A 26,378-nucleotide genomic window follows, 5' to 3' on the forward strand; every position below is an offset into this window, starting at 1 on the left:
TTTGGATTAACCATGCAAGAATACTTGTTTTACATTTTACTTATTTCTTTTTTTCCTTTTGAGTGTCTTGTGTAACATTTAATAAGCTCAAACTACATCCAGAGTAATTTACATAAAAGGACAATAGTTATTAGAAGAGAGCTGGATGAGGTGGTAACCATAGTAATGAGTGCATCCTGAAGAGCAGGTGTGGGAGTGGCCAAAGTGGGAAGAGGCAGATCCTATGGTGATCAGCGACATTCCCACACTTTAACCGTTTGATCTACACTTCCTGTCACCACATAAGGAGAAGTCTTGTGGAAATCTGTGGAAGAAAGGATGAATATTTCATTGATTTGACAGTGTAATGAGAACAAATGTCACTATTTAGTTTCAAGAATTTCCATGCAACAACATCTGCTTGGCTTACCCAGAGACGTAACAAAGTGTTCATGGGCACTCAGGGTCTTCATGCAGCGCTTGTTCTTATAGTCCCAGATACGAAGGGTCTTGTCATCAGCGCAGCTCACTACAAATCTCCCGCCAGGATGGAACAGCAATCCACGCACCCAGTTATCATGACCGACCTGAGAGGCGAGAGAAGGAAAAGATGAAAGGAGGATGAGAAATGATGAATACGAGCTCAGAATTTGCAAATGTGATTCAGTAGATTTAATAAAAGGGGACAATCACATCAATGTGTATTTGCAAAAGTGGTTTGCTTATATTTCACCAATCAATCAAATCAAATACAGAGCAGTGATAAAGTATGATATACACACAGTAGCCATCTTCAAAATAAGACTGAGTATTCCAACGCAAAATTTCTATATACCGTGAATACATTTTCCCAATATAAAATTATATAAAAACATTCTAATGGGTAATGCATCCCACAATGCAATGCAACTTTACATTAACAGCATGAGAAATAATGCAGTAGGAATCAGCTACTTTAAATGTCTCCTCATTTAATTAGACCTTTATTGATTCCTTATATAAACAAAAGATTAAAAATATAACATTTTTGTTTCCAGAGATCATGAACTCTGCATTCAACAATGTGACAATACAACATACTGCTGTTTGAAAATATTGATCATTGAATAAATGTATGGTAGCCTATTTTCACCACAAATAAGAACAAAGCTGTGCTTTAAGTCAAGTCATTATGTCATGAGATGAAATTATTTTGTAATAACAAAATAAGCTGAACTGATTAACAATTTTGAGAAAAAAAGTCAAAATAATGACATAAAAAGTCATAATTATGACAAAGGCATTTTGAAACAAAACATTCTAACATGTCAGGTATGACTTTGTATCTCAAAAAGATTGTCAAGTTGAAATTATCTCATTAATATGACAAGTGCAGTCACATTTCAATAGGAATCCTTCATCAGGAAATCACACAAATTTCCCATGCAGATTTCGCAACAGGTTCAAGTCACCGTGTTGACCAACAGAAAGTGGCTTCTGTGTGATCTTTTCACATTTTTAATTAACTTCTGTCAATATTAACATTTTATCTCAGAATTATGACTTTGTATCTTAATTTCAATTCTTATCATGATTAGGTCTTGTGGTAAACTTATGTAAGTTTGTCATATGTCATAATTAGGATTTAACAAAGCATTATTTTTCTGTCAACTGCACACTTGTTAATATAGTAAAAAAAAATAGCTCAGTGCAGTAACCATTACTTTTTTTATTCTGAATACAGGCAGTATGACTATAGATATAATACAATCAAGCTGCCTAAACTAAACTATAGCTTAACTCACCAGTGTCATAAGGCACATGCCAGTACTTATGTCCCACATTTTAATGGTCTTGTCTCTGGATCCAGATAACAGGAATGGCCCAGGCTTTCCACTTTTCTTGTTCTGCAAGAAGAGTATAAACAGGACAAATTATTATAAGACGACAATATATATCGTTCTAGAGGATCATGGATGCAGAAAAGGGGAAAAAAAAAAAGAGGAAAATCTCTAGGGCTGCCCCACTAAGTTTGTTAGTCGCAGAAAAAAAAACGGTCCTTGTCAATGAAAAAAAAAAGTTAATGGCTGGTCCTGGAGGTAATTATCATTCATTGACCTCAAATATGGCTTATTTCAAACTGAAGAATGCAAGTAGTATCAAATTTACACGGCCGTTTGCTCTAAAGTTACTCTAGATAAATGAAAATCCTGCTTTGTTGTGCTGTAGCCTACAGTATAGTCAAAGTTATTCAACTTAAAAGTCTAGTTATGAACGACAAGGATAAAAGAATGGAAGCGGTGTTTTAGTCTGCACAGAATTTTTATTTTGTATTTTAACTGTGCGGACATGATGTCCGTCAAAAATAGACTAGTTACCTATACAACCCGAATTCCGGAAAAGTTGGGACGTTTTTTAAATTTTAATAAAATGAAAACTAAAGGAATTTCAAATCACATGAGCCAATATTTTATTCACAATAGAACATAGATAACGTAGCAAATGTTTAAACTGAGAAATTTTACACTTTTATCCACTTAATTAGCTCATTTAAAATTTAATGCCTGCTACAGGTCTCAAAAAAGTTGGCACGGGGGCAACAAATGGCTAAAAAAGCAAGCAGTTTTGAAAAGATTCAGCTGGGAGAACATCTAGTGATTAATTAAGTTAATTGATATGAGGTCTGTAACATGATTAGCTATAAAAGCTTTGTCTTAGAGAAGCAGAGTCTCTCAGAAGTAAAGATGGGCAGAGGCTCTCCAATCTGTGAAAGACTGCGTAAAAAAATTGTGGAAAACTTTAAAAACAATGTTTCTCAACGTCAAATTGCAAAGGCTTTGCAAATCTCATCATCTACAGTGCATAACATCATCAAAAGATTCAGAGAAACTGGAGAAATCTCTGTGCGTAAGGGACAAGGCCGGAGACCTTTATTGGATGCCCGTGGTCTTCGGGCTCTCAGACGACACTGCATCACTCATCGGCATGATTGTGTCAATGACATTACTAAATGGGCCCAGGAATACTTTCAGAAACCACTGTCGGTAAACACAATCCGCCGTGCCCTCAGCAGATGCCAACTAAAGCTCTATCATGCAAAAAGGAAGCCGTATGTGAACATGGTCCAGAAGCGCCGTCGTGTCCTGTGGGCCAAGGCTCATTTAAAATGGACTATTTCAAAGTGGAATAGTGTTTTATGGTCAGACGAGTCCAAATTTGACATTCTTGTTGGAAATCACGGACGCCGTGTCCTCCGGGCTAAAGAGGAGGGAGACCTTCCAGCATGTTATCAGCGTTCAGTTCAAAAGCCAGCATCTCTGATGGTATGGGGGTGCATAAGTGCATACGGTATGGGCAGCTTGCATGTTTTGGAAGGCTCTGTGAATGCTGAAAGGTATATAAAGGTTTTAGAGCAACATATGCTTCCCTCCAAACAACGTCTATTTCAGGGAAGGCCTTGTTTATTTCAGCAGGACAATGCAAAACCACATACTGCAGCTATAACAACAGCATGGCTTCGTCGTAGAAGAGTCCGGGTGCTAACCTGGCCTGCCTGCAGTCCAGATCTTTCACCTATAGAGAACATTTGGCGCATCATTAAACGAAAAATACGTCAAAGACGACCACGAACTCTTCAGCAGCTGGAAATCTATATAAGGCAAGAATGGGACCAAATTCCAACAGCAAAACTCCAGCAACTCATAGCCTCAATGCCCAGACGTCTTCAAACTGTTTTGAAAAGAAAAGGAGATGCTACACCATGGTAAACATGCCCCCGTCCCAACTATTTTGAGACCTGTAGCAGAAATCAAAATTGAAATGAGCTCATTTTGTGCATAAAATTGTAAACTTTCTCAGTTTAAACATTTGCTATGTTATCTATGTTCTATTGTGAATAAAATATTGGCTCATGTGATTTGAAAGTCTTTTAGTTTTCATTTTATTAAAATTTAAAAAACGTCCCAACTTTTCCGGAATTCGGGTTGTACTTAGCAAAGCAGCATGGTGAGCCACTTCTGAAGAGTATCGCAGTTTGGCACGACCGGTATAAACACAAGCACTGACCAGAGTTGCCGCGATCAGCTCCGGTGGCCATTTCAGAGGGTAATGCGCTACAGACGTGTGCAGTGTAAATAAGGGGTTGGCGTGCTACTGCATGACATGAAGGAGTCAGCACTATCACTGGCATTTTTTCTTGATAACAATGGAAAAAAATACTCCGTTTTTGCTCATACACTTAAAAGTAATACATCATTCCTCATGGTCAAGGCTCTACTTTTATTTGTACACACCATAATAATACACACACTATAATATCAACAAGATGGTGTGCTTTTGTAAAATAGAGAAAACAAACAGGATGGGCTATCTGTTGTCTCGGTCTCTGTGCCGCACAAAATTCATTCATGAAGTCACAACTTCACGTATGAGAGTTTCTGCAGGATTATAAAGCTTAAATTGAAGACTTTTTAATTTTAACAAAATAAAATAAAATTAATACAATATAAGCAGGGAAGCTCAGTATCTATGGAAATATTATACTGTAAAATTATTGTAAAAAGCATGATTTGCAGTTCAGGTACAGGTCTTAAAAACAAAACATTTAACGATCATGGCCATCACATCTCAGGATTTAAACCATTAAAAAAAATAAACAAATAAAAAAAGCTATAGTTAGTTAATCCATGGTAACCACAAATTAACCATGTGTTTTGTTACACTAACAAGGGTTGGAAATGGGTGGGGTGCGGGGGACAGAGTCCAGAGTAAATTTAGAGTCCAACTGGTTAGATTTTTTTTTGGAAATGAAAGGGATTTCTATGCTTTATTCAATAGCCTACATACAAACTATATAAACATTTTTGAAAGAATCTTTTTGAAAAGTTCCTTGCTTCGTTCCTGAATGAATCCGCTGTTTGAACAAATTGACTGAATGAATGATTCACAGCTAATTATGAATTTAAATGAATTTACAGCTAATTATCTTATCCATGACTCATGGCAGGTGCATTCCTTCAGAGATATTTTCATATCAAAACACCCGCGCTGCATTTTGACATTGTTATTTTTGTTTATTTGAAACCATGCTCTTTAAACCTCACATTCAGCCATATCATGATTCTTGTCTTTCCGTCCTACAGTTTTAAGACATCTTGAAACTATAATAAAGGCATTCAAATCTTTTTATGTCCTTAAATTTGATGTGACAATGACGATTAAATGTTGATTACATTTTTGTGTCATATTCATGACATTCTTCACAATGGTAATTTTGGTAACATAAAAAAACTAAATGGTTATTCAATTTAGAAATTAATACATACAGAAAATTAGCAACAAATATTATTCATCACTGAAACTGATGTCTAGCACAAGCTCACTGAATCTTAGTCAAAATGATTTTCTTCTGCACTATTGTTTATGATGAAAGTATTTGGGAGAGTACGGAATGATTCAGTGAATGCATGATCAGAACACAACTGCAGCGCTCTGCAGATTTCTCGCCACTGGTAACTAATCTCACTCCATGTGTGATTTGTTATAATGCTAATGCTTGGGGAAAAAAGTGCATAAAGAAATTGTATGCATTGTGGGCAAATCTAAAACGTATGCCACAATAAACGCCAATGCAACTGTATTTCAAGCACTTCATCCAAAATCCAAGCATTTTTCAAACCTTGAAAACAGTGCATTAAAATGCAAGCATTTTCAAGGATATCAAGCACCTGTATGAACCCTTTAGCGCTTTAATATGAATTGCCCATGAGTAAAAGTCATGATTCAGTTCATCTGGAAGACAAAAATGCAGAAGACCTCAGCTGTGTGGGACCACTTTAAATTGAGTGAGGGCAAGACAAAAGCAGTGTGCCGAATATGTGATTTGAAACTGGCCTATCACAACAACAGCACATCAAGTTAGAAAAAATTTGTCGAAGTTCTGCAAGTTGTACAATTATAGTATATCTACAGCCGCTTCTGGCTCGAACTGTTCTGTAGTTTATTAAAAGTTTATTAATTCTGAACATGTCGCGTATCTATATTGCACCAAAACAAAACTTCCTTGGGTCTGCAGATACACACCCACCACACGTGAAGTCGATTGGATGAACGTTTCTCTGGGCTTGCCGCGATGGATGGTGTTGACGGTTATACCGTTGTTGAGCCGCAACACCGGCTATGTCAACTGCCAACCGACCCCCACCATTTCGATTTTAAGTAATAAAAATAATTTAGTTCAGTAAAAGAAAAAACACTAAGATAAAAAAAAATGAACACGACTGCTCAATGCAGCGTGCCCAACGACAGTCGCATCACAGATCTGATTTCATTTATCCAGTGAGGAGAGTGAGTGGAGCTGACTGACAAGAAGAGTGAGGTGAGACAGACAAGACAATGGCGGATGATTTCCTTTCGAAGCGATATGCAAAAGCGCCTGTTTGGCAGTATTTTGGATATTTAAAAAAAGCCTGTTGACTTTTGCCATTTATCTAAGGTGATTTTGGAAGTTTTTTTTAAAAAACATTTGTTTCTATATGAATTGATTCCACACGGTTTGCTAATTTTTTTTCATTTATACTGTGTAATTTATTTATTTTATTTGACTTCAAGGTGTATGCAATGTCTACAAACTAGGGCTGTGAATCTTTGGCAAGGCAGCGATTCGATTCGATTACGATTCATAGGTTTTCGATTCGATTCAAGAACGATTTTTGCAAATTTAGAACGATTCAATTCGATTCAATTCACAATTAAATTCGATTCGATTCGATTATAACGATTCGATTCTGCATTCTTTAAGTGCATTCACGGGATTATTTAAATGCTTCTACTAAATTCTTTAAATGCTTAGTCAGGGGGCAAATTACAGTAGCATTTATGGTTAGAGAACCATAGGTTATAAAAAAGAAAACTTTTGTCCATTGTTAAATGCTAGTTTAATGATGCGACATGGCATACGTAAAAATGTATGTAAGCCAAGTTTTTAAAAAAGAGCTTAAAGAGTATTATGTATAAGCTAACATTTTGTCACACCAGGGGCGTAGCCATAATTTCAGAAGTGACAGAAATGTCAAATACAATAATTTTATGTATGTAGCCTATATAATAATAATAATTATTATTATTATTATTTTTTTTTTTTTACAAGGAATTATCTTCTTTTTTAATTACTTTTAATTAGCTGTAATAAATCAAATGCTGGATTTATTACTGGATTTATTACTGCTGGACAATAATCAATCATTTGTAATCGATATTTTTTTCCTAATGGCAATTTTATGATTGTTTTATATACTAGGCTACATTTAATTAGCAATTATTTAAATTTTCTGCACAGAATAAGGTAGAAAATATACTTTATAGTTTCTGTACTGTAATAAATGTCAATTAGCACTGCATCATTCATAAATTGTTTGTGGGTTTCATCAGTTCATTCTGCTTTTATTCAGTTTAGCTTCAGATATAGCCTGGCACGTCTATGAGAGCGAGATCGCTTCTCTTTCAGTGTGAAAACGTCTTCATCTCTATTTAACTTTTCCTCTCCATCAGCGAATGATTCTGAGAGAAAACGTGCCAGATGTCTGTTTGCTAATGAAACAAACGCTACTTTCATGCATCTGATTATCAGATAAATCTCGCGCTCTTATTTCAAGGTCGTTGTTAATGCTGTGGTTAATTTTAAGTTTCCTTTGTATATTCGGTTCATCCGCATTGTTTAAAAACATTTATCATTCAATGGATCTGTGCGTATGATTTAGACACTTACATTTCTGCTCTGTCCATGCAATAAATACAGCTGTCGACGGCTCCGGTAACTCCGTCGGTAAGATGCAAAGAGCCATTGACAAACTACAGAAAAGTAAAGCTACTTCACATTAGCATTACTGGCCACGAGTCCTATAGATCACACGTCAGCTGCGTCAGAGACGAACGGAGCGCGAGCGCAATCCTGTGACAGTCTCAGTCGGTAAACAGTGGAGCGCGTGAAGGACAGATAAGAGGCACGGTTCACGAACACTCTTCAAGGTCTCCATTAATTCGTGCGTGTAGTAATTTAATGTGTATACATTTTGAAAGCATTGAATCGCTATAGAAATCGCGATTTATTCGATTCTTAGCATTTTGAATCGATTGCTGTCCAAGATCGGTGATTCACGATTCAAAAATCATGTTTCAAGATCGATGCATATGAATCGACAGGGTTTGCAATCGATGCATTGAGAAAACGAGTGAATCGTTACACCCCTACTACAAACTTTCTTATTCGTTTTGCTAATAAACGTTCTGTTTCTTATTTATTTGATTATATATTATACATGTTTACTTATTTACAGTTTTGTATAACAATTTTATATTATGCCCTATATAGCATGGTGTATTTTTATTTGTTTTGTTAATGAAAGTTCTATGTTATATATATATATAGGCTTAAGTGAGTTTGACATTATATTTTGTTGTTGCATTCAAGCAATTGCCACTGAATTGCTGCTAATTCGAAAGTAAAATGCGCATGGTGCTTTTAAGTTATTTAAAAGTGAAGGAAAGGGAGGAAAAGAGGGAATATTTAAATGAACTAAAACGAACAATTGCTTTACGCTGAAATGCCACTATTTGAAAGTGAAAGTAAACTGCACAAATGCAGCTTTTGCAAGCTATTTAAAGGCAAAGGAAAGCGAGGAAACGCCCAGTATTATCAGTGTTGTCACACGCTGATTTAACCGGTGGGAAAATTTCCTCACCATCACAACCCTATTCTCGACATAAAAATGCAAACAGACAGACACACAAATACACACAGAGAGATTCCTGCCTTTAAAAGAGAGAAGAATGTGTTCAGCCCCCTCCTTACGAAGCTCAAAAACTGATATTCGGACCAGCCCTACATGAAATCACAATTAAGATTTCTTGCTCCATTTAAGACTTCTAAAATTTAAAAGAAATTTAAGACTTGAGGACCCGCGGAAACCCTGATATAGGCAACTTGCCTCACAGATATAAAATAACTGTGTGATCAGTTAGTTGACTAGAAAAATATGTAGTCTTGGGCAGGCTTAGGAAGTTTAACACAATGTACCTCAGAACCTGTAGCCTCAGATATGGTGGGGTGTGCGCTCTCAGGGGCCCAGGAAATACACTCCACCACGTGCTCGTGCTCCCGCAGCTCTGCCTTGCACTCCTTGTTGGCCACCACCCACACACGCACCGTCTGATCATTAGAGCAGCTGGCCAACAGTGTACCATCTTGATTTGGCCGGACCATACGCACCCACTCCCTGTGACCCGTGAACGTCTTCACACAGTAACTGAAGCAAGAGAGAATCATTAGAAACTGACACACAGAATGTTTTGTATTGCTTTGCAAAAAAAATTACAAATTATGTAATTACTTGTTTTAAAGCAATAACATAGAAAAAACGACAAGACATTCACAGCAACACGTGACTCATTGAAATCCTTGAAGAGTACAATATTCAGATCACAATTAGCCCACATAACGCACTTAAGTATTACTCACCCTGTGGCCACCTCCCACATTTTAATGGTCTTATCCCTGGAAGCAGACACTATGTGATCACCGTTGGGCATGATGGCAACTGACGACACATTATGATCATGTCCTGAGGAAGGGAGGAAGACGAATGAGATTTGGAGGAAATGCTTAGTTACTGTTAGTCTCAAGCAACGCTACTTTTGACCTCTTGTGGCATAACCATCCAATGTCAATTTTTTTTTTAATTAACCTGAATCTTCATTTGAAATACCTAAGGTCATTTTACTGACCGATGTAAACGACAGGACTTATGGCATATGATTAAAAGAGGCACCTTTTGTACTTGAAAGAAAGATTAAAGCTGTCAGCCTGGTTAATCCTGCCCCCAAACAAACCTTTAACCCCCCCGACCAAGAGGTCCTGTCTGAGTCTCAGCGTCCAGAGAGAGGATTTTCCAGCTCACTAATAAGGATCCCAGAAAGCTTTAAGCCTATATTGGAAGTGGCTGTAGTACATTTTGGGTCAAAGGCCATTTAAGGAAGTTCTTCTAGCAGTAGAATAATGGTAATATTGTGGTAGCAAATGCAGGAAATATGTACCGTGCATGGTCCTGATGCACTCAAAGCCCTGGAAGTCCCAGAGTTTGATGGTCATATCTGCAGAACAAGAAGCCAGCAGCTTTCCAGCCTGATCAAAGGAGATGTCCTGCACTGAGTCAGTGTGACCTTTCAGGGTGCGCTCGAAATCCCCAGCCTCATAGTCCCAAACCTGCAGAACAACATAACGCAACATACTTACACACGTGCTTCAAAGTGATTCAAAATAATACAAAAAAGCTGCACACTTTCAGATTGTGTAGCTGGTACTTTCCAAACAGCACACAATTAATTTTTCAGAATCAAAAGTATAAAAAAAAAAAAAAAAAAAACAATTCAGAAACTACACCAATGAAATTCTGGACACAACCCAGAGCCAACAACAACAATAATAATAATAATAATACATTTTATACACTATATGTAGGCTAATCAAATAAGAATATATAATAAATTATATACTATATACTAGAATAATATGGCCCAATCCCAATTCTATTTTATACCCCTTCCCATTCCCCTACCACTACCCCTCCGCCTACCCCTTCCCCTTGTCCCTTGAAACAGAGTGTCAAGGGGTAGGGGAGAAAATATTCCCCTAAGGATTGGGACACCACTACCATGACGTCACACGTCATCATTCATCATCTAGCTCTTACAATACACACATATACTGGTGTGCATTAGAGCCTTCGTTCTGTATTAATGAGCTGCTTACTATTACACATATCGGAAATCGCGCAGCTCACACATCCAGGAGAAAATAAACTTGTCAACGCTGCCCCACAACTTTTATTAAATACAATTTAGATACTGAATCGCGGCTTTGTATTTTCCAGAGACGAGAGGATACAATCACTGTTTTTAAGTAAACTCACTCTAAAAAGATAAACGCACAGACACGAATACACGCAACTTCCATTTCTCTTTCTCTCTCTCTCTCTCGAATAGGCAATATTTGAGAAAATGGTTTAGCAATTTCTAATTAGTGGGGGGATTATCCCCCATCAATGACTACGGCAGTTATCGCCCTGATCAGACATATGCTGTGGCACTAGAGAAAAAAGAGAGAGAATGTGTGCTCATTAATAGTGATCCATATTGGGAAGATCTTTAAATATGTTTAATTTACCCTAACCAACCTGAAACTCAAGTGACACACACAAACACACACACAAACAGGACTGTTTTTGTATCATTCATGAATGCACCACTCATACACTCCGTGCTGGATTTCCCAAAAACACCAAAGACTGCTAAAGCTGCACAGCATCATTTACATGAGGCAAATTTTAACATTTTATACTATTTTGTTCTATTTTATACTAGACCTCTAATCTAGACCAATAAACGTACAGTAACAAAGATCAACAGCAGGTTTAAAATCTGGCACAAAAAGATTATACCACTTCTGCCACAACTGCATATTGGCAACAGGTTAGACAAAGAATATAGGAGAGCGTTATAAGATCTATATAAAAAAGGTGTTACAAAATGTCTCGAGCAGTCTAGCTGTGATATTTATTTGTGATCTATCCATGTCTTTCTTGTGAAAGGTAAAAAGAAACACAAAAGAAAGATCTGATATAAATGCAGGCTGAGAATGCTTATAACTGCAACTGCCTGGAGTCCAGAGAACTGCTCACTGCACCGTTGCCCTGAGAAACCAGAGCATCACGATTTCTCCATGGAGATAGTCAGTGACTGAAAATTTTAACACGGCACAAGATAACATCCATGAAGCATATTAATACATTCTTGTACAGCCTAAGTCAAAACATATGACGTGTAAAATGCAGAATAAAAATAAATAAATACCTTTATAGTGGCATCCTCTGAGGCAGAGACCATGAGGCTGAACACAGGGTGGAAGATGACACGTGTGACAGGGCTTCTGTGGCCGCTGAGGGCGTACTTCTCAGGCGGGCGTGGGATCCACTCTTTGGGGTCTCGTTTCTGTCCCATGGGGCCTCCTAAAGTGATCTCTGCCGTAGCTTCATTTAATTTGGACTCCAACTCCATTACCTAACAAAATACAGGAAAAACTGGGGTTATCTATCTTGGAAATTTCACATCTATGCAATTATTTCAGATATATTGACCAATTTTATAATGTTTTTTTTTTTTTAAATAAAAATATACTGAAAAATGATTTACTGACCTTTTTTTGTAATCTGATGACTGAAGTCCATTTTTTTTCCAAAAGACCTGCATACTTCTTATCCAACTCTTCATTCTGAAGAAAATACAAGTAAGAATGAGACCTACTAATACACCAAATGGGAATGTCTTTTTTTTTTTATTTTGAAGCATAGTGTGAAAATATGCTATTACCATATCCATCTCTGTCTCCTTCTTAAAGACAGAATATGCTTCTTCATAACCATTAGAGCGCAAATAATCTGCTATTGCTCGATTTCTGAAAGAAAAAGAGGAGATTTCATTAGACAAAGAGATGTGCATCATGCAGTTAAGTAAGGGATAATACACTGCTACCTGTGCATTAAAAGATTTTAATGCACAGCTAGCCGTGCATTATACCACTTATACCATGGTCATTTGCCAGCATTGACAAGTTAAAGCGGTTGATGCTTGCAGTGCAATATTTGACCAGAAGGGTAAAAATTACGGTTATTTTCCTCAGTTATGGCTCATTAGGCTCTAGCATACTGCCTGCTTCCTGCTTACAGAGAAGAAATGAGATAGGATCACATTTATTTGAATAAATTATAGCATCGAGAGAGAGCGAGATGGAAAGGGAGAAGGAGAGAGAGAGATGACAGTTGTGTGTGCGAGTTACCTACATCTGTGTGTCTCTCTCTACAAACAATGAAGTCGTAAGTTTATTTACTTCAAATACAGCGATTTTTTCCACACCGTTACTGAGAAATATAATGTAGCGATCCATAATCTAGGCCAATTTATTAAGTTGCGGGGGAGTGTTGACAACAAGTCTCTGTGTTCCTGAATGTTTCTGTGGGTAGGCATGGCGATCTGCGACCTCCGAACTCTCTCTCTCTCTTTCTCTCTCTGTGTTTGTGTGAAAGCAAAGACTATGGAGAGGAGTCATGTGTGTGTGTTTGTGTGCATCAAAGCAGCACATTTATACAGAATGGTCACTAAACTGACTTGGAACTACCTGTGCATTAAACCATTTCAATGCATACCCGACAGCCAATCACAATAGAGTATTCAGACAGACCATGGAATAAGCCTTAATAGAAACTTCCTCTATGGGAACATAACCAGTGTGTGTGACCATCACCCAAATCTATTTAGATTTAATGCATATACGTTAAATCATGAGATCACAATTAACACATTAGCAGTGACAGAGATTAAGTCAATACGTAGCAGGTCACATAACTACAGATCCATGTTAATTTTGTTAGGGACATCAAGACTCTTACAGAAGTTTTGGGAATGGAAATGGAATTCAACATTACATTACATTAACATAATGGAATCCAGGAGTGAGTTCTGAAACAATAGTAGAAACATTTAGAGAACTTGTCTGCTGACTGTGTGTACAGAACTTGATTAAAAGAGAAGTGACAAATGTATTTAGCTGCAGTGTAAACAAGGCCATTCTTTTGTTTTTGAGGGATGTTTTGGTGATGCAATACTTGGGTTCTACATGGTAATAAAAAGTGCACTTCCAGCAGTACAACTCGGTAAGAAAGTTCCATCTCTTAATGAAGGTGGAGACTGAAGGGGTAAAATGGACCAGGGAAGTAACCAAAACAGAGTGCCCTGGTTGTCATGGACACTCACCACTAAGGATGGAAAAAGTCTCAAATGACACCGCAGGAAATGCCAAAATGGAGGACTTTGCACTCTCACTCAAACTCTCGAAACACAGCCTCTTCTTTTCTCTTCCTGTGCTTCATTATGTAATTGAGACTTTTCGCATATTCAGATAATGGTGAATAATTCATGAGCTGGCCAATGGGCTAAATTTAGACAGTGATGGCAGCACTTTCGAGACTAGTCCAACTAACAGTGACTTTTCTGAAGGAAATTGAGTGGAACATAAGCGGCCCAGTATCTATAAGGAAAAAACTGGATTCAAAGAACAGCCACCTAATTAAATTTTTTTTAAAATTTTTTATAAAGACATCCAAATTCAGTTTCTTAATGGTGATATTTTTTCCAGTTAAAATACTTTCTCCAATTCCAATTTTAGCTACACAGACAACTAAGCCAGCCATTCATAGGCTGGCTTTCTGAGGAGTGTAAACACTGTAACACTTACTGTCTGATGGCATTACAACATTTTGCAGTCATTTTGTGACAGGCAGCAGACAGGGAAATATATCCATCATCCATAAAATTCATTTAATGCTTTTAAATGCACCTTCGAATGTGCTGAATGCACACAATGTTTTAAAATGCTTGAATGTTTAAATCAGCAAGACTTAAAAACAAGTGTAAACGATCAACTACGATTCGTTTCACCCCTACAAGCGAGTGAACAATGCGAATCAGGTTAGTCAGTATTCAAGATAGCCCGTCGTCGTCGGGCAGGGCGGTGATAAATTTGGTAGCCTGACTTGAAAACACAATAGCCACGGGATGTAGTGCTAGCGATTTTGCGAGCCTTGGAGTTCATATCAGAAACATGAGCAACATTTGTTGTTCATCCTGTACTGTTCACAGATACTGTGACAGCCTGTGCGATCTCTAAATGGTCAGGACGCTGCGCTTGACTTGCACTTTTTTTTGCACTTTTCTCAAGGTCATTTGGTTTAGAGCAGAAATTATACACTTTAAAGAAAAATGTAAAGCATGATTTAACTACAGCATAGTGATTATTAAGTGAGCTGCTGAATCACAATCATTGACCTTAACTGGTTAAGTCTATTAATGTTTGTAATTCTGCTTTGGCTTAAAGGTTTCAGCAGCAGTACAAGCTTCCAGCAATAGGCCCTTTTCACATGACATCACGCAACTTCCTTTCTGACGCAAAGCAGGATATTCTTACTTCCCCCAGCATAGTAAATCACTTTAACAAGTAATCTGAACAGCCTACATATGTGCAATATTTTAAATGAGCCCTTTACTATCAGAGTTTAATGCCACAGTTATGTTAGAATGCATTTCTTGTTTCTGTGGCGGTGCGTCAGGCTCGTCATGGGGCGCAAGGTCCGGAGAGCTGTATGAACTTTGCTCCAAATATATGAACTTACCTGTTTTGAATACTTTAGTGTTAAACTTTAAATGAAATCTACTATTGATTTTTACCGTTGACTGATTTTGCAGAACATTTAGACTGATAACGTCTGTGCGCAGATGTGGCAGATTTGTCACAGGATGCACGATATGACGGTTGCGTCCGACTATATATGAACTAGCTGTTTTAAATACAGTATTTTTATATTTAACGTTAGTTTATCAGTATGTCTGAAAGTATATTTTTTTGATTATTGGTGATTCCACAGGCTCTATCCCAGACACCTGTGCAGTTTAAAACACCAGATAGTTATGCTATGACAAGAACAAAGAGTCTCTCTCTTGCTCCACCCATGCACGATAATACAGTGTATCGTCGAACTCACAGGCTGACGATATGACAATTTGAAAAATGACCATCAATAATTCAGAAGTAAATATTAAATATAATAAGTTTATATAAAAAGCTTTAAGTTAAAAACAGATGCCAGAAAGTGTGTAAATATAAAACGCAGGTCATAGCGGTTTTTTCAAAGATAACATTGCATACAGCCTATAATCGATCATAATAATCAATAATTCACAAAGTAAAAACACAGTATACACATAGTTAAAGCATTAACATTATTAGTCTTACCTCTTGACTAACCCCTTTCATATTTTCCAGAGAAAGCTCCAGTGTAAAGGTATAAGAGAAGTACATATACACAGCTTTCCGGGAAAGCGGAAGTTAGCTGACGTCAAAAAACAAGGCTCGTCAAGTGCTCATCAAACATTAGACTGCTCGTTCACCTATATCATAACTTCTCTTGACAGTTTCTTCTTCATCATTGTCCCTCTTTAAATAAGTGAAAGGAGAAATTCACAGATTTCAGGTGCACCCAAGATTACTAAGAGAGCCCTTGTGTTATGCGAAGCATGAAGAATACACAAGGATGGTCACGCAATTATGAACCCCTCCTCCACTCCTCAATTGTGAGGCTTTATGAAATATTAAAGCTAACTAGCTGTCGCAGGATGCTCCCTGTGGCACAGGCAGTTATGCTCTTTATTAGTGCACTGAACTGCAATTGCTGTCAAGGTTTCAGGGTGTAATCAATTTATTTGATCGCATATGGATTACCATTTTTTCAGGAATACAAGTCACTTTTTTTTTTTTAATCATCTGAAACATTCTGCAACTTGTATTCCACAGTTGCTTATATAATGCAATTAATGCCAAGTGTGCAAAACATGCTCAAAGTGAACTCATTAGGACTCATGCCGAATGAGAGAGGTAGATGAGCTCACATTTATTTGTATAGAGTTATTTCCCACACTCTGGAAATATCAGTTTCTCTTTAAACAATTTTTGTTTAAACTTGGTGTTTATAGTAAATGTTAAATGATGAAAATGATGAATACCACTATGATTTATGCTTGTTGTAAAGTTACATTTTTCATTCCTGTTCCGTTCTAATTACAGGCAAGTTTAAAGGATTGAGGGAAACTAAAATGTATGTAATTTAAAAAAGTGTTTTATACACAGATCCAATTTATCGGTGTTGCTTTTCTCTAAACAGTGCAATTTTGACCCTGTGTGACTTGTTTTCTGGACAGTATTATAAGTGATAGAATTTCAAATATGGTAGACTATTAATGTGACTGATACAGATCTGTATATTTTGAGTTCATGAGAATTCAGACTCACAGTTCATCTCGTTGTCTCTGTGACAGCACCATTTTGGCAGGAGAGTGGGGGCGCTGTCTCTGCCCCAAGTATGGAGCTGTCAAACAGTCCTGAGCAGCTCCTCAGCAGGACAAATTGTTGAATGAGACACGCGATCTCACACTTTTGTTCAAACTGACGTCACTTTTGCAGCTTGGAACTTCGTCCACAGCGACACACAAGACAAAATTGATGACCCACTGGAACTAACACCAATTTGATCCACTTGCCATCTAGGATAAATGAGAGGAGAAAAAAAGAGATTAATTAGAAAAAGAAACAAAAGCAGTTCATACAAGATAAATGTGAAGCGGCAATAATTCTGACCTTGACCTGACTTAAGTCTAAAATGCACTCAGCCTTTTAGCCAGACAAAAAAAGCTTTACAAACACAATAAAAGATAAAGACATTATTTATCTATTACCATTATTACTCACTTTCCACCTTATATTAAATCAAACTGGAATTCTGGGCATGTGTTCTCACAAGAAACCATCATGGCCAACCCAAACATCTACAATAACACACAGCCCCTCGATGACAACCAGACTGGAAGTGCTGGAGGTGGCGTGGCGTAAATCTCCTCTGCTAATCCTGAGGGGATGGTGGTCCAATTAAACAGTTGTCCAGACGAGTAGTGGTGTGTTGGGGACTGAGACAAGACTTTGTAATCCTTTCAGTCGGTTTTGACAGCCTGTAAATATCCACTCTAATCTGTGCAGTGCAAACTAAAATAGCTTGACGCAGGTGAAAAATGTCTAATCTGGCCTTCAGAGAGCAGATAAAATATCCAGACGTGTGGCTATGTTTTGGACTTGTGTGAAAAAGATATCAAATATGTTTGATGCAGTTGAATCCAAAAATACAATACAATTTTAACTTCAACAGCCCTTCAATGCTACAAGACTCGGAAGCCATAAGACATTTTGCTTTTATTATCAAAACTGTTTAAGACCAGGATGGGGATTTTTTTTTTATGCCAATGCTATATTGCCAATACATATCTTTTGAGGATATTCACAGTAGTTCTCTTTAAACCAAACATCGTTCATTTGACCCCAAGCTGAATATTCTTTATAAATCATAATGTACATGAACTTTCATTTACTTTGGCTGTTATTATCATCATCATTAATCGTATTGCACTGAATATTCAATATTCTTTAGTAATTGCTTTACATTCATCCTCAATTCTATTTTGGCTGAAAACTGAAAACTTGGCTTCCATTTACCAAATTTGATGTCTTCTATGTGTGTGCATTGATCAATGCTTAGTTGCATAAAAGCCTACATGAAATCTGAAGTCTAACTACACCATGATATTGTGGCAGAAATGTGGGATATTCATATCAAATTTGATTATATTATTAATATAGACATATCAATAAAACTCAAGTCTCAATTTCTTTCAAGTGTGTCTATATTAATAAGGCCTAAAAAAAAAAAAAAGTTTGGTTCCGGTTGGTTGTCAGTTGAGGTCATTGGTCGGTAGGGATTTTTTTTTTTTTTAATTTATTAATTTTTTTCTCCAGTGGCAGTTTTACACACACACACACACACACACACACACACACACACACACACACACACATTTTAAATGTGTGTACCGGTACTTTTACGACAGTGATTCTGTATTCCCGTTTAAAGTCTGTTGTTGCCATAGACACGCAAAACGCACACACACACACAAAAAGCCTTCGCGGGAGTTTGACAGGCGATCTCATAGTAGATTAACATGGAGGATTTGAACTTGAAAAACGGCGTGTACAGACATCTTTTTGTAGTCAAACAACATTCTTTGTTATGTTCATTTATGTGGTTTATTTGATTTTGATGCTATAAATTAACTAGAAGCAAGAGACAATCAGTTAGTTTTAACTGATGATCTAACTTACAGCGATCTGTTCGACACATTCAAGAGCCACAAAACGGTATTTATTGTTTACATTTCTTTAAAAAAATGACCACATTTGAAAGGTGAAATAACCAAATGAGACTTTGTTTCATATTAAAAGTAAGCTGGTAATGTTAATGTCCTGTCTGTCAGCATGTTGTCAGTGCCCTCTCTGTTCCGCGATATATTGTTGACTCCCCCCCGGTGTTTCTCTTAATGTTACGATTTCCAAACCTTAAGTTATAGCTCACTTTAGGAATTGACAGTTAAAGGGTTTTGATGCAATACTTAATGGTTTTTAACGGATTACTTAAGTGTAAAACAGCATTTAAAGGAAACTGTAATTTAATTAACGATGTGTGAAAGACCGTTCTTCCCCAGTCTCATAAAATAAATTTGGGTCGCACATAAATTGACAGGGTCGGTCGGAAACCGGAACCAAACAATTTTTTTTTTAGGCCTAAAAATATCTTCATTTGTGTTTTAAAGATTTTAGTCTCATGAATCTGGAACTACATAAGTGATTAAATATTCAGAATTAAAAACAATTGGTGAACCGTCACATTTGTGTAACTCACAATAGTTTGAAATGCAGTCCTGCCTAACATAATTAAATATAAAAATCATGTTTAAAATAACATGAGTGTGAAAATAAAGCTTTGAGCACTTTGAGCGTACTCATTGCAACTGAACCGTAGACATACTGAACTAATAGTTCATGTGGACATTCAAAAACATCAAACTACTATGAGGACTCTGGGGAGAGAAATTACAACATGCTAGACTTGTGCCGGTATTCGGTAATGCGATATATTGCGGTGATTAATATGCACGATATTGTTATCGTGGGCACTTTCTAAATACCGTGAATACATTACAAATTATTCAAAATTTGGAATGCATTTTAAGAATAGTATTCCCATCAGCTGCTTAAAATGCACAACATCTCTGTATGCTGCTTGAAAGAGCGCATGCGCTCTAATGTGAACAAGCATGCATGAGAAGCACATGGAGGAACACGTGAGAGACGCTGAATGAAAGCACATTCACTCTCTGACAGCAGATGGCGCTAAATGCAGCCCTTACCCTGTAAACAGTACATAAAGCAGCTGTTACTTTCTAAACCATATTTAAATAATCTTACATAACCATTCAGATTTGTGTTTTCCCTATGGTGTTTTCTCTACAAATGCCCTAGATATTGTTTGAAAGTTTTTTGATCTTTTATTGTTCATTCACTCTTTACATTATGGCTTCATTAGTTAACATAAACCGCCATTGAAAAAATTATTCTGAACATTCATTAATCTTAGGTATTCCAATATTGTCCGTGTTATTTAATGAGCTAACATGAACTAAGACTTGTATTTTTTAACAAAGATTAATAACATCTATATCAAATGTAGCTATTGCTCATTGTTTAGCTGTGCATTTATTGAATGAGCACTATGCGATGTCTGAACTGATTAAACTGTATTTTATGTATTGCACTGTATTTTATGTAAAATCATTTTCTATTTTTAAACTGTCTTAAATTCATTTTAAGTCAATTTTTAAATCATTGTAATTTTCAAGTTCTTAAATTGCTTGTTTTATTTTTGTGATTATTTTTCTTCATGACTTTTTTTTTTACTTTCTTTTATGTAAAGCACTTTGAATTACCATTGTGTACGAAATATGCTATATAAATAAACTTGCCTTGCCTTGAATGTTAATGCATTAAACTAAGGCTAACTAATGAGGTCTTATTGTAAAGTGATACCTATTGGTTTTTATAGTTCTTTTGCACTTTAATGTGTAAAACATTTAACTTTTATATATTTTTCTGTATTGCTTTATTGTTTTAATGGTTTAGTTATTTTTGTTATGAGAAAAAAATATTTAACCTGTTATACTGTATTATGACCACTTTAAAACAAAATTTCAATACCGTGATAATACCATATACCGTGATATAAGCATTATCAATTAACCGCAACAGGAACTATACCATGTGTGTTTGGAGTATGTGTAGCTCAAAACAGAGCTCCGTTCATTCACTTTGAAGGATACCACACATTCACACAAACACATTAAGCCACACTAAGCCATATCAATGTTTTGATTTTAATGTGATACACAGTGCAAAAAAAGTTATGATTTATGTCCCAAGCAGGGGAAATAAGTCAGATTAACTTCCCTGCATTACACACAGAGCAAAGGTCAGTATGCTTCTTTTAATCAAAAGGAAATACAAGCTGTACTTACAATCCTTCTACAAAACCAAACTCAAAAGCAGCTCATTTTTCTAAAATACCAATCTATCCTATGGAAACCCCTAATACACAATCTTTTACTGCAATCCAAATTTCAACCTAACAAATGTATAAGACAGGATGTTTGCCAAATTTGGGATTAAAAAACAAATAAACATATGGCTTCAAATAGGGTTCCAATAACCACCACTCAACAGAAAGCCAGATCTGGAGGTAAAGTGTCTAGACCAACTCTGAGACTGTTATATGTTTTTAGCTCTATGATATAATGATTTATTCAAAACCATGCCTAGGCACAAAAAATGTGATGCATCAAATGAGGAGATAATACACCTTGAGAATCCCTCTACACTGCAACCTTGGTAGAGATAAATCATAAATTAGGGGTGGGCAGAATGACCAAAACTTTATTTCACCGAATAAGTTATTTTATTCAACGGTAGTGGTATATATCACGGAATAATAATTTTTCAGGTAAATCAACAAAAGGGACTTGCTTAATAAATTAAATACCACTTTAAAATAAAGAATAGGCTCTCATCTTATTTTATTAATTTTTCTTTTATTTAGAGCTTTAGTAGTGAATGAGTGAACTTTTAAATCAACCTCACCATAACAATAAATAGGCCACATGTGTGTAGTTTAAAGAGAACAGAGTTTTTATTAATATCAGAACAGATTATTAATACTTTCTCGGAGCATTGAAATAAATAAAACTTCAGTAACATAAAACTAATTTTGTAGAAAGTATAAAAATGTAAACATTTGGGGAAAATGTCAGAATCTAAACGCTTGTTCTAAAAAAAAAAAAAAAAAAAAAAAAAAAAAAAAAAACTGTAAACACTTCCTGAGCAAAAGAAATTTAAACTCTTTTTGAAACTTTTTTTTTTTTAAATATCAAATAAATATAAACACTTCAATAAATTAAATAATAAATAAATTCTGTCAAACAAATTGTGCAAGAAAAACAAGCTGGTCAACTCGCTCTCTGTTAAGCTCATATATGGCTGTGCAGTTCGGCTTGTCCACAAATCAGTTGTTGTTGAGAAGTCTAAAGCATCGCGAAGCTCCGCTTCAATTTTCCGTCAGCATTCTCCATACAACCGCGGCAACTCTACTTCACTAAAGTGCTTGCGGCTCGGCATTACATATCTCGGATCAAGCGTTTTGATCAGATCACGAAAACCCTTCTTTTCCACTGTGTAAACTGGTGACATGTCTTTACAGATATGCATTGTAATGGCTTGCGTTATTTCTTTCCATCTGCGTGAGGTTTTGTCATATGGAGTGCCTCTGGTAAATGATTCGGCCAAACTAGTTTGAGATTGTTTTTTGCTTTTAGCACCAGAGGTTGACGGAACACCTGATGTGGAGCACATCTGTTGGCTTTCATTGTATTCTTTGACATGCTTCACCTTTAGATGATAAAACAAGTTACTCGTGCTACCGTGGCTAACGGTTACATTCGTGTGATAGTTTGCAAATCACATTTTTCTGCCCTTTGTCCATACCACTTATGTCACGCCTCGTTTCACAACAAGTTCCTCCTCCTGCTGCTCGGGATTGGTTTGTGGGATTTCTTTATCAGCATGTTTATCTTTCTCCATGTTTTTCTTCTTATATACGCTTGTGTGCAGCTCCTCAATCATTCTCACGTCCCGGCGCACTACACGTGAGGTTAACCACGCCCACTAATTTAAACTTCACGGTATACACGGAATAGAAAAATCTGTAACGGGAGACATTTTATTCCATCGTCACGGAATATACCGTCATACCGCCCAGTCCTATCATAATTGATAGATAGTGAGCAGAGGCAATTTTGTCACCCGTCTTTTTTTCTGATACTGTGGGATTAACATTCAGCCTGTCCTTTTTCAAAAGTATTATTTCTGATTTGGATGAATGAATGCCTATGGTAATGCAGGTGTGTCAGTCAGCCGCCGCATATGTGACTAAATCTTCAATCTAGGCAACAAAATTATGTCTAATATTAGCCACTGGCTAATAAATTTGCTGATTTTACTTGCCAGTGTGTGAGTTGGACACCAAGTATAAGTTTAACACAGATATTTTTATTTAAAACAAAAGTTAATACTTTCATTACAACAGCATAAACCACTAGTGCTGAAACAACAACACGTTTGTGCACCTGGTACGGCTGAATGGATTAAGTCTGGGAGCTGCTGAAGTCAGTCAAATATGACAATTTATGACATTTTTCATTGAATGAGGCTGTCTGTGACAGAACAACAAAAAGCATTTAGTGGGGCAGTGTGAATACAGTTGATTCTACAAAATTAAGATTCTGTAATTTATTTTTTTGTATTTTTGAACTTCAATACTCTCAGCTATATAAAGCACTAATATAGGTAAATGCTTTTAAATATTCTACTAAAATACCCATATTGTCCATACCTAGATCACGCTGAAGAGACATAATGGATTACCATTTACCACGGTTAAATTTTGATTGTTTAATTATGATGTGATGCAGTTGGGTTTGTCTCAAACCATTTCTAGGACTCTCCCATTGTCAGAAACACCTACTCCCAATAAATAAATAAATTTCCACTACACACTAAAAACAGTGAGGACTGGCTGTATACTTGTATAAAAGTATGCTAAATATTAGAGTTACTAGAAGAATATTGTAATGCTGCAAGAAAGATAAACAATGCTTTTTATGTAGCTATGGTGTTGATAACTACCAGGTAAATTTTAATATACAATCTTGAAATCAGTCTGTGTTTCACATTAACATTTGAAAATAATTTAGTAATGTTCTTATTAGTACTAGTGAGAAACATGAATACAGCAATCTGAGCATATTATTGTTAGAATTTGAGAGCTGACACTACATTTTTATTAGAAGGGACAGTGCACAAAGCTCTTTGTGAATAATGGACGGGCCACATGCTACAAATAAAGTTTGGTGAAAATAAAAAACCGTGAACCTGACAACCATGGCTTGACCTGGGGGTGATTCATAGGGTCAAATAGAATTATATTTGGGAATTGCATCAATGCGTTTTCGTATGAACTTTGACAGCCCTAGATCAACACAATAGACATTTTCTCCACATACAAGTTGCAGTCTGACATGTTTTTCTGCCCCGTTTTGATTGACAGAATATAATCGGTCCAGATCATTTGCTGTTTTTAAACAACTGGCCAATGCATCAGTGCATCAATCATTTTAATTAATTCATGCCATTTTTTTTTTTTTGCATTGGTCTACGCAGACAAATCAAATCCAAAAATCACACCAGATTTCTCGTTAAGCATTTGTATTGGTGAACAGGCCTTAGTTTACAATAATTACAAACATATAGGGTGTGTTCAAGCAAAAAGGCCTATAACATGTAGAATTCATTGATAACCAGTTTTATTTCCAAGAAATTCTCAAGAATTGTGAGCCAGTTGTGTAATTAAAAAAAAAAACCATTAGAATTAGATTGCAATGTCACACTGAATGACGTCAGATGTAAAACAAGTTCAGGCCAAGCAGCCTACAATTAATTAGGCACGATATATAATAATCATTAACCACAGTAAGGCAACGCCCACGTGGTAGCGTTAGGAGAGAGTGATGACAGCTAATAATCTGAGGCGTCGTGCGAGCCCAAATATATCATGTTACCAATGAACAAGACAAAAGTTCACGCCTCTACATGTCATGATTCTTGAGCTGGTGAAATTTTTCTCACTAGAACTGAGCTTAGCACATATTTATTAATTTCTTCACAACAAGAATATCGTTTACCGGCACTTATGTTATAACTCAAAAAGCATTCCATGTTGAAGACAGAATCAAAACATGAGGGCTGCCTGACAGTCAACGTTGACAATTTGCTCGCTAATTATAATCATGAACGGCTCGAATATTGATTAACGTTAGCTAACACAGCACAACATATCATACACGCCCTTGTTGACAGACTAAACTGCATTTTATCATAACCGTAGCGAAATATACAGTTATACACCGGCATCGACATGATGAATCTCCGGCCTTCAACCATCACAGGCACACCCAAATACACCAGCCACTGAAGTACAACTTTAACTGCTTTATAAAGCCACGGTTGTGCGACAGAGCTTTTGATACACTTACATACAAATGACACCAGCTGTTATTACTTATTCAATGAGTTTAGTGCGGAGAGGACGCTAACATGAACTAGCTAACATTAGTATGGGTCAAATCCCTTAAGGCCGGCTGTCACAAATTCCAGGTCAGGCAAGAGCCAGGTTTAATTTAATCAGATGAGGATGTAACGTTGTGCAACTTATGCCATTGCCGGCGTTAGTTTGTATCGCTCTCTGATATTCCCATCCTTATTTTGCTCTAACGGCCTATCCGCCATTTTGAGTCAGTCAGGCAGACGGCGCAAATATCGCAGCCACATACACACTTTCCTCGACTCACTTTCACTATAGCGTAGCTAGTGGCAAATATACATTATCCCTACCTTCTGATATGAAGGGTTTCTCATCTGCCTGATGACACAGTCAGGTTAGGAAAAAAAAAAAGTAAAAACGAATGAGATAGGTCTCTTTTGAAAGTCACTTCCGATTTTCCGGCTCAGCCAGCGCGGTTTCTCCTCCTTGATTTCTGCACCGCATAACCGTCCACTGATGACGGGCACGCGCACGGTGCAGCCGGGTGCGCGCCCGCCTTGAGGATCACAGCGGTCGGTCACTGACATCATAACCTTCACCTGACACTGAGGACGAGCAGCATTTTATGAGCTTTTTTTTTTGACGGTGGTACGTTTCAACTCATATTGGCATTTATGAATACCCGTGTTTTTAACAATTCGTCTTCCAAGTATGAATATTTGTAAAAAATAAATAAATAAATGAATAAAAAATCTAAAAAAATAAACTGACTAGGCTACTACAGTTAACTTTTACTAATGTAAAATCATTCAAATTATGTGATCCTCTTAAGTTACATAGGCCTATTATTGAACATTGCATAGCGCAAAGCAATGTACTGCACCTGTGATGGATAGTGATAGTGCAAATGGTCAGTGAATGAAATGGTAGGCAACTGTATGTCTTAATACATTTTAATTCAATTTCTGCGTGAACCATTATTAATTAGATAAATGATTAAGATTTTAATCAATGTTAACATGGGTACGATATGTTGCAGAGGTCAACTAAAACAAAAACTATTAAAAACATTTTTTCTTTAATGAAATAAAGCTGAAATAAAATTAAATACAAACATTAGATGAAAACTAAATGAAAATTATAAATGTTGCTTCGGAAGCTAACTGAAGCAAGTTTAAT

The 26,378-nt window shown here is 36.5% G+C and overlaps 1 protein-coding gene across 1 annotated transcript; it reads right to left on the reverse strand.

The window, feature by feature from the left end:
* LOC132130017 (lissencephaly-1 homolog B-like) lies at positions 1 to 25,768 on the reverse strand. The gene is made up of 11 exons (XM_059541582.1): positions 25,550 to 25,768; positions 16,907 to 17,157; positions 12,379 to 12,463; positions 12,206 to 12,280; positions 11,863 to 12,069; positions 10,048 to 10,216; positions 9,473 to 9,575; positions 9,032 to 9,260; positions 1,764 to 1,865; positions 410 to 566; positions 1 to 304 (listed from the first exon to the last, which is right to left on the reverse strand). The coding sequence occupies exons 2-11, from the start codon at positions 16,936 to 16,938 to the stop codon at positions 231 to 233; spliced, it is 1,233 nt and encodes a 410-aa protein (XP_059397565.1). The 5' UTR covers positions 16,939 to 17,157; positions 25,550 to 25,768; the 3' UTR covers positions 1 to 230.
* Between the last annotated feature and the right edge of the window lie 610 nt (positions 25,769 to 26,378).

This window comes from Carassius carassius, chromosome 47, assembly GCF_963082965.1.
Source record: "Carassius carassius chromosome 47, fCarCar2.1, whole genome shotgun sequence".
Taxonomy (NCBI): Eukaryota; Metazoa; Chordata; class Actinopteri; order Cypriniformes; family Cyprinidae; genus Carassius; species Carassius carassius.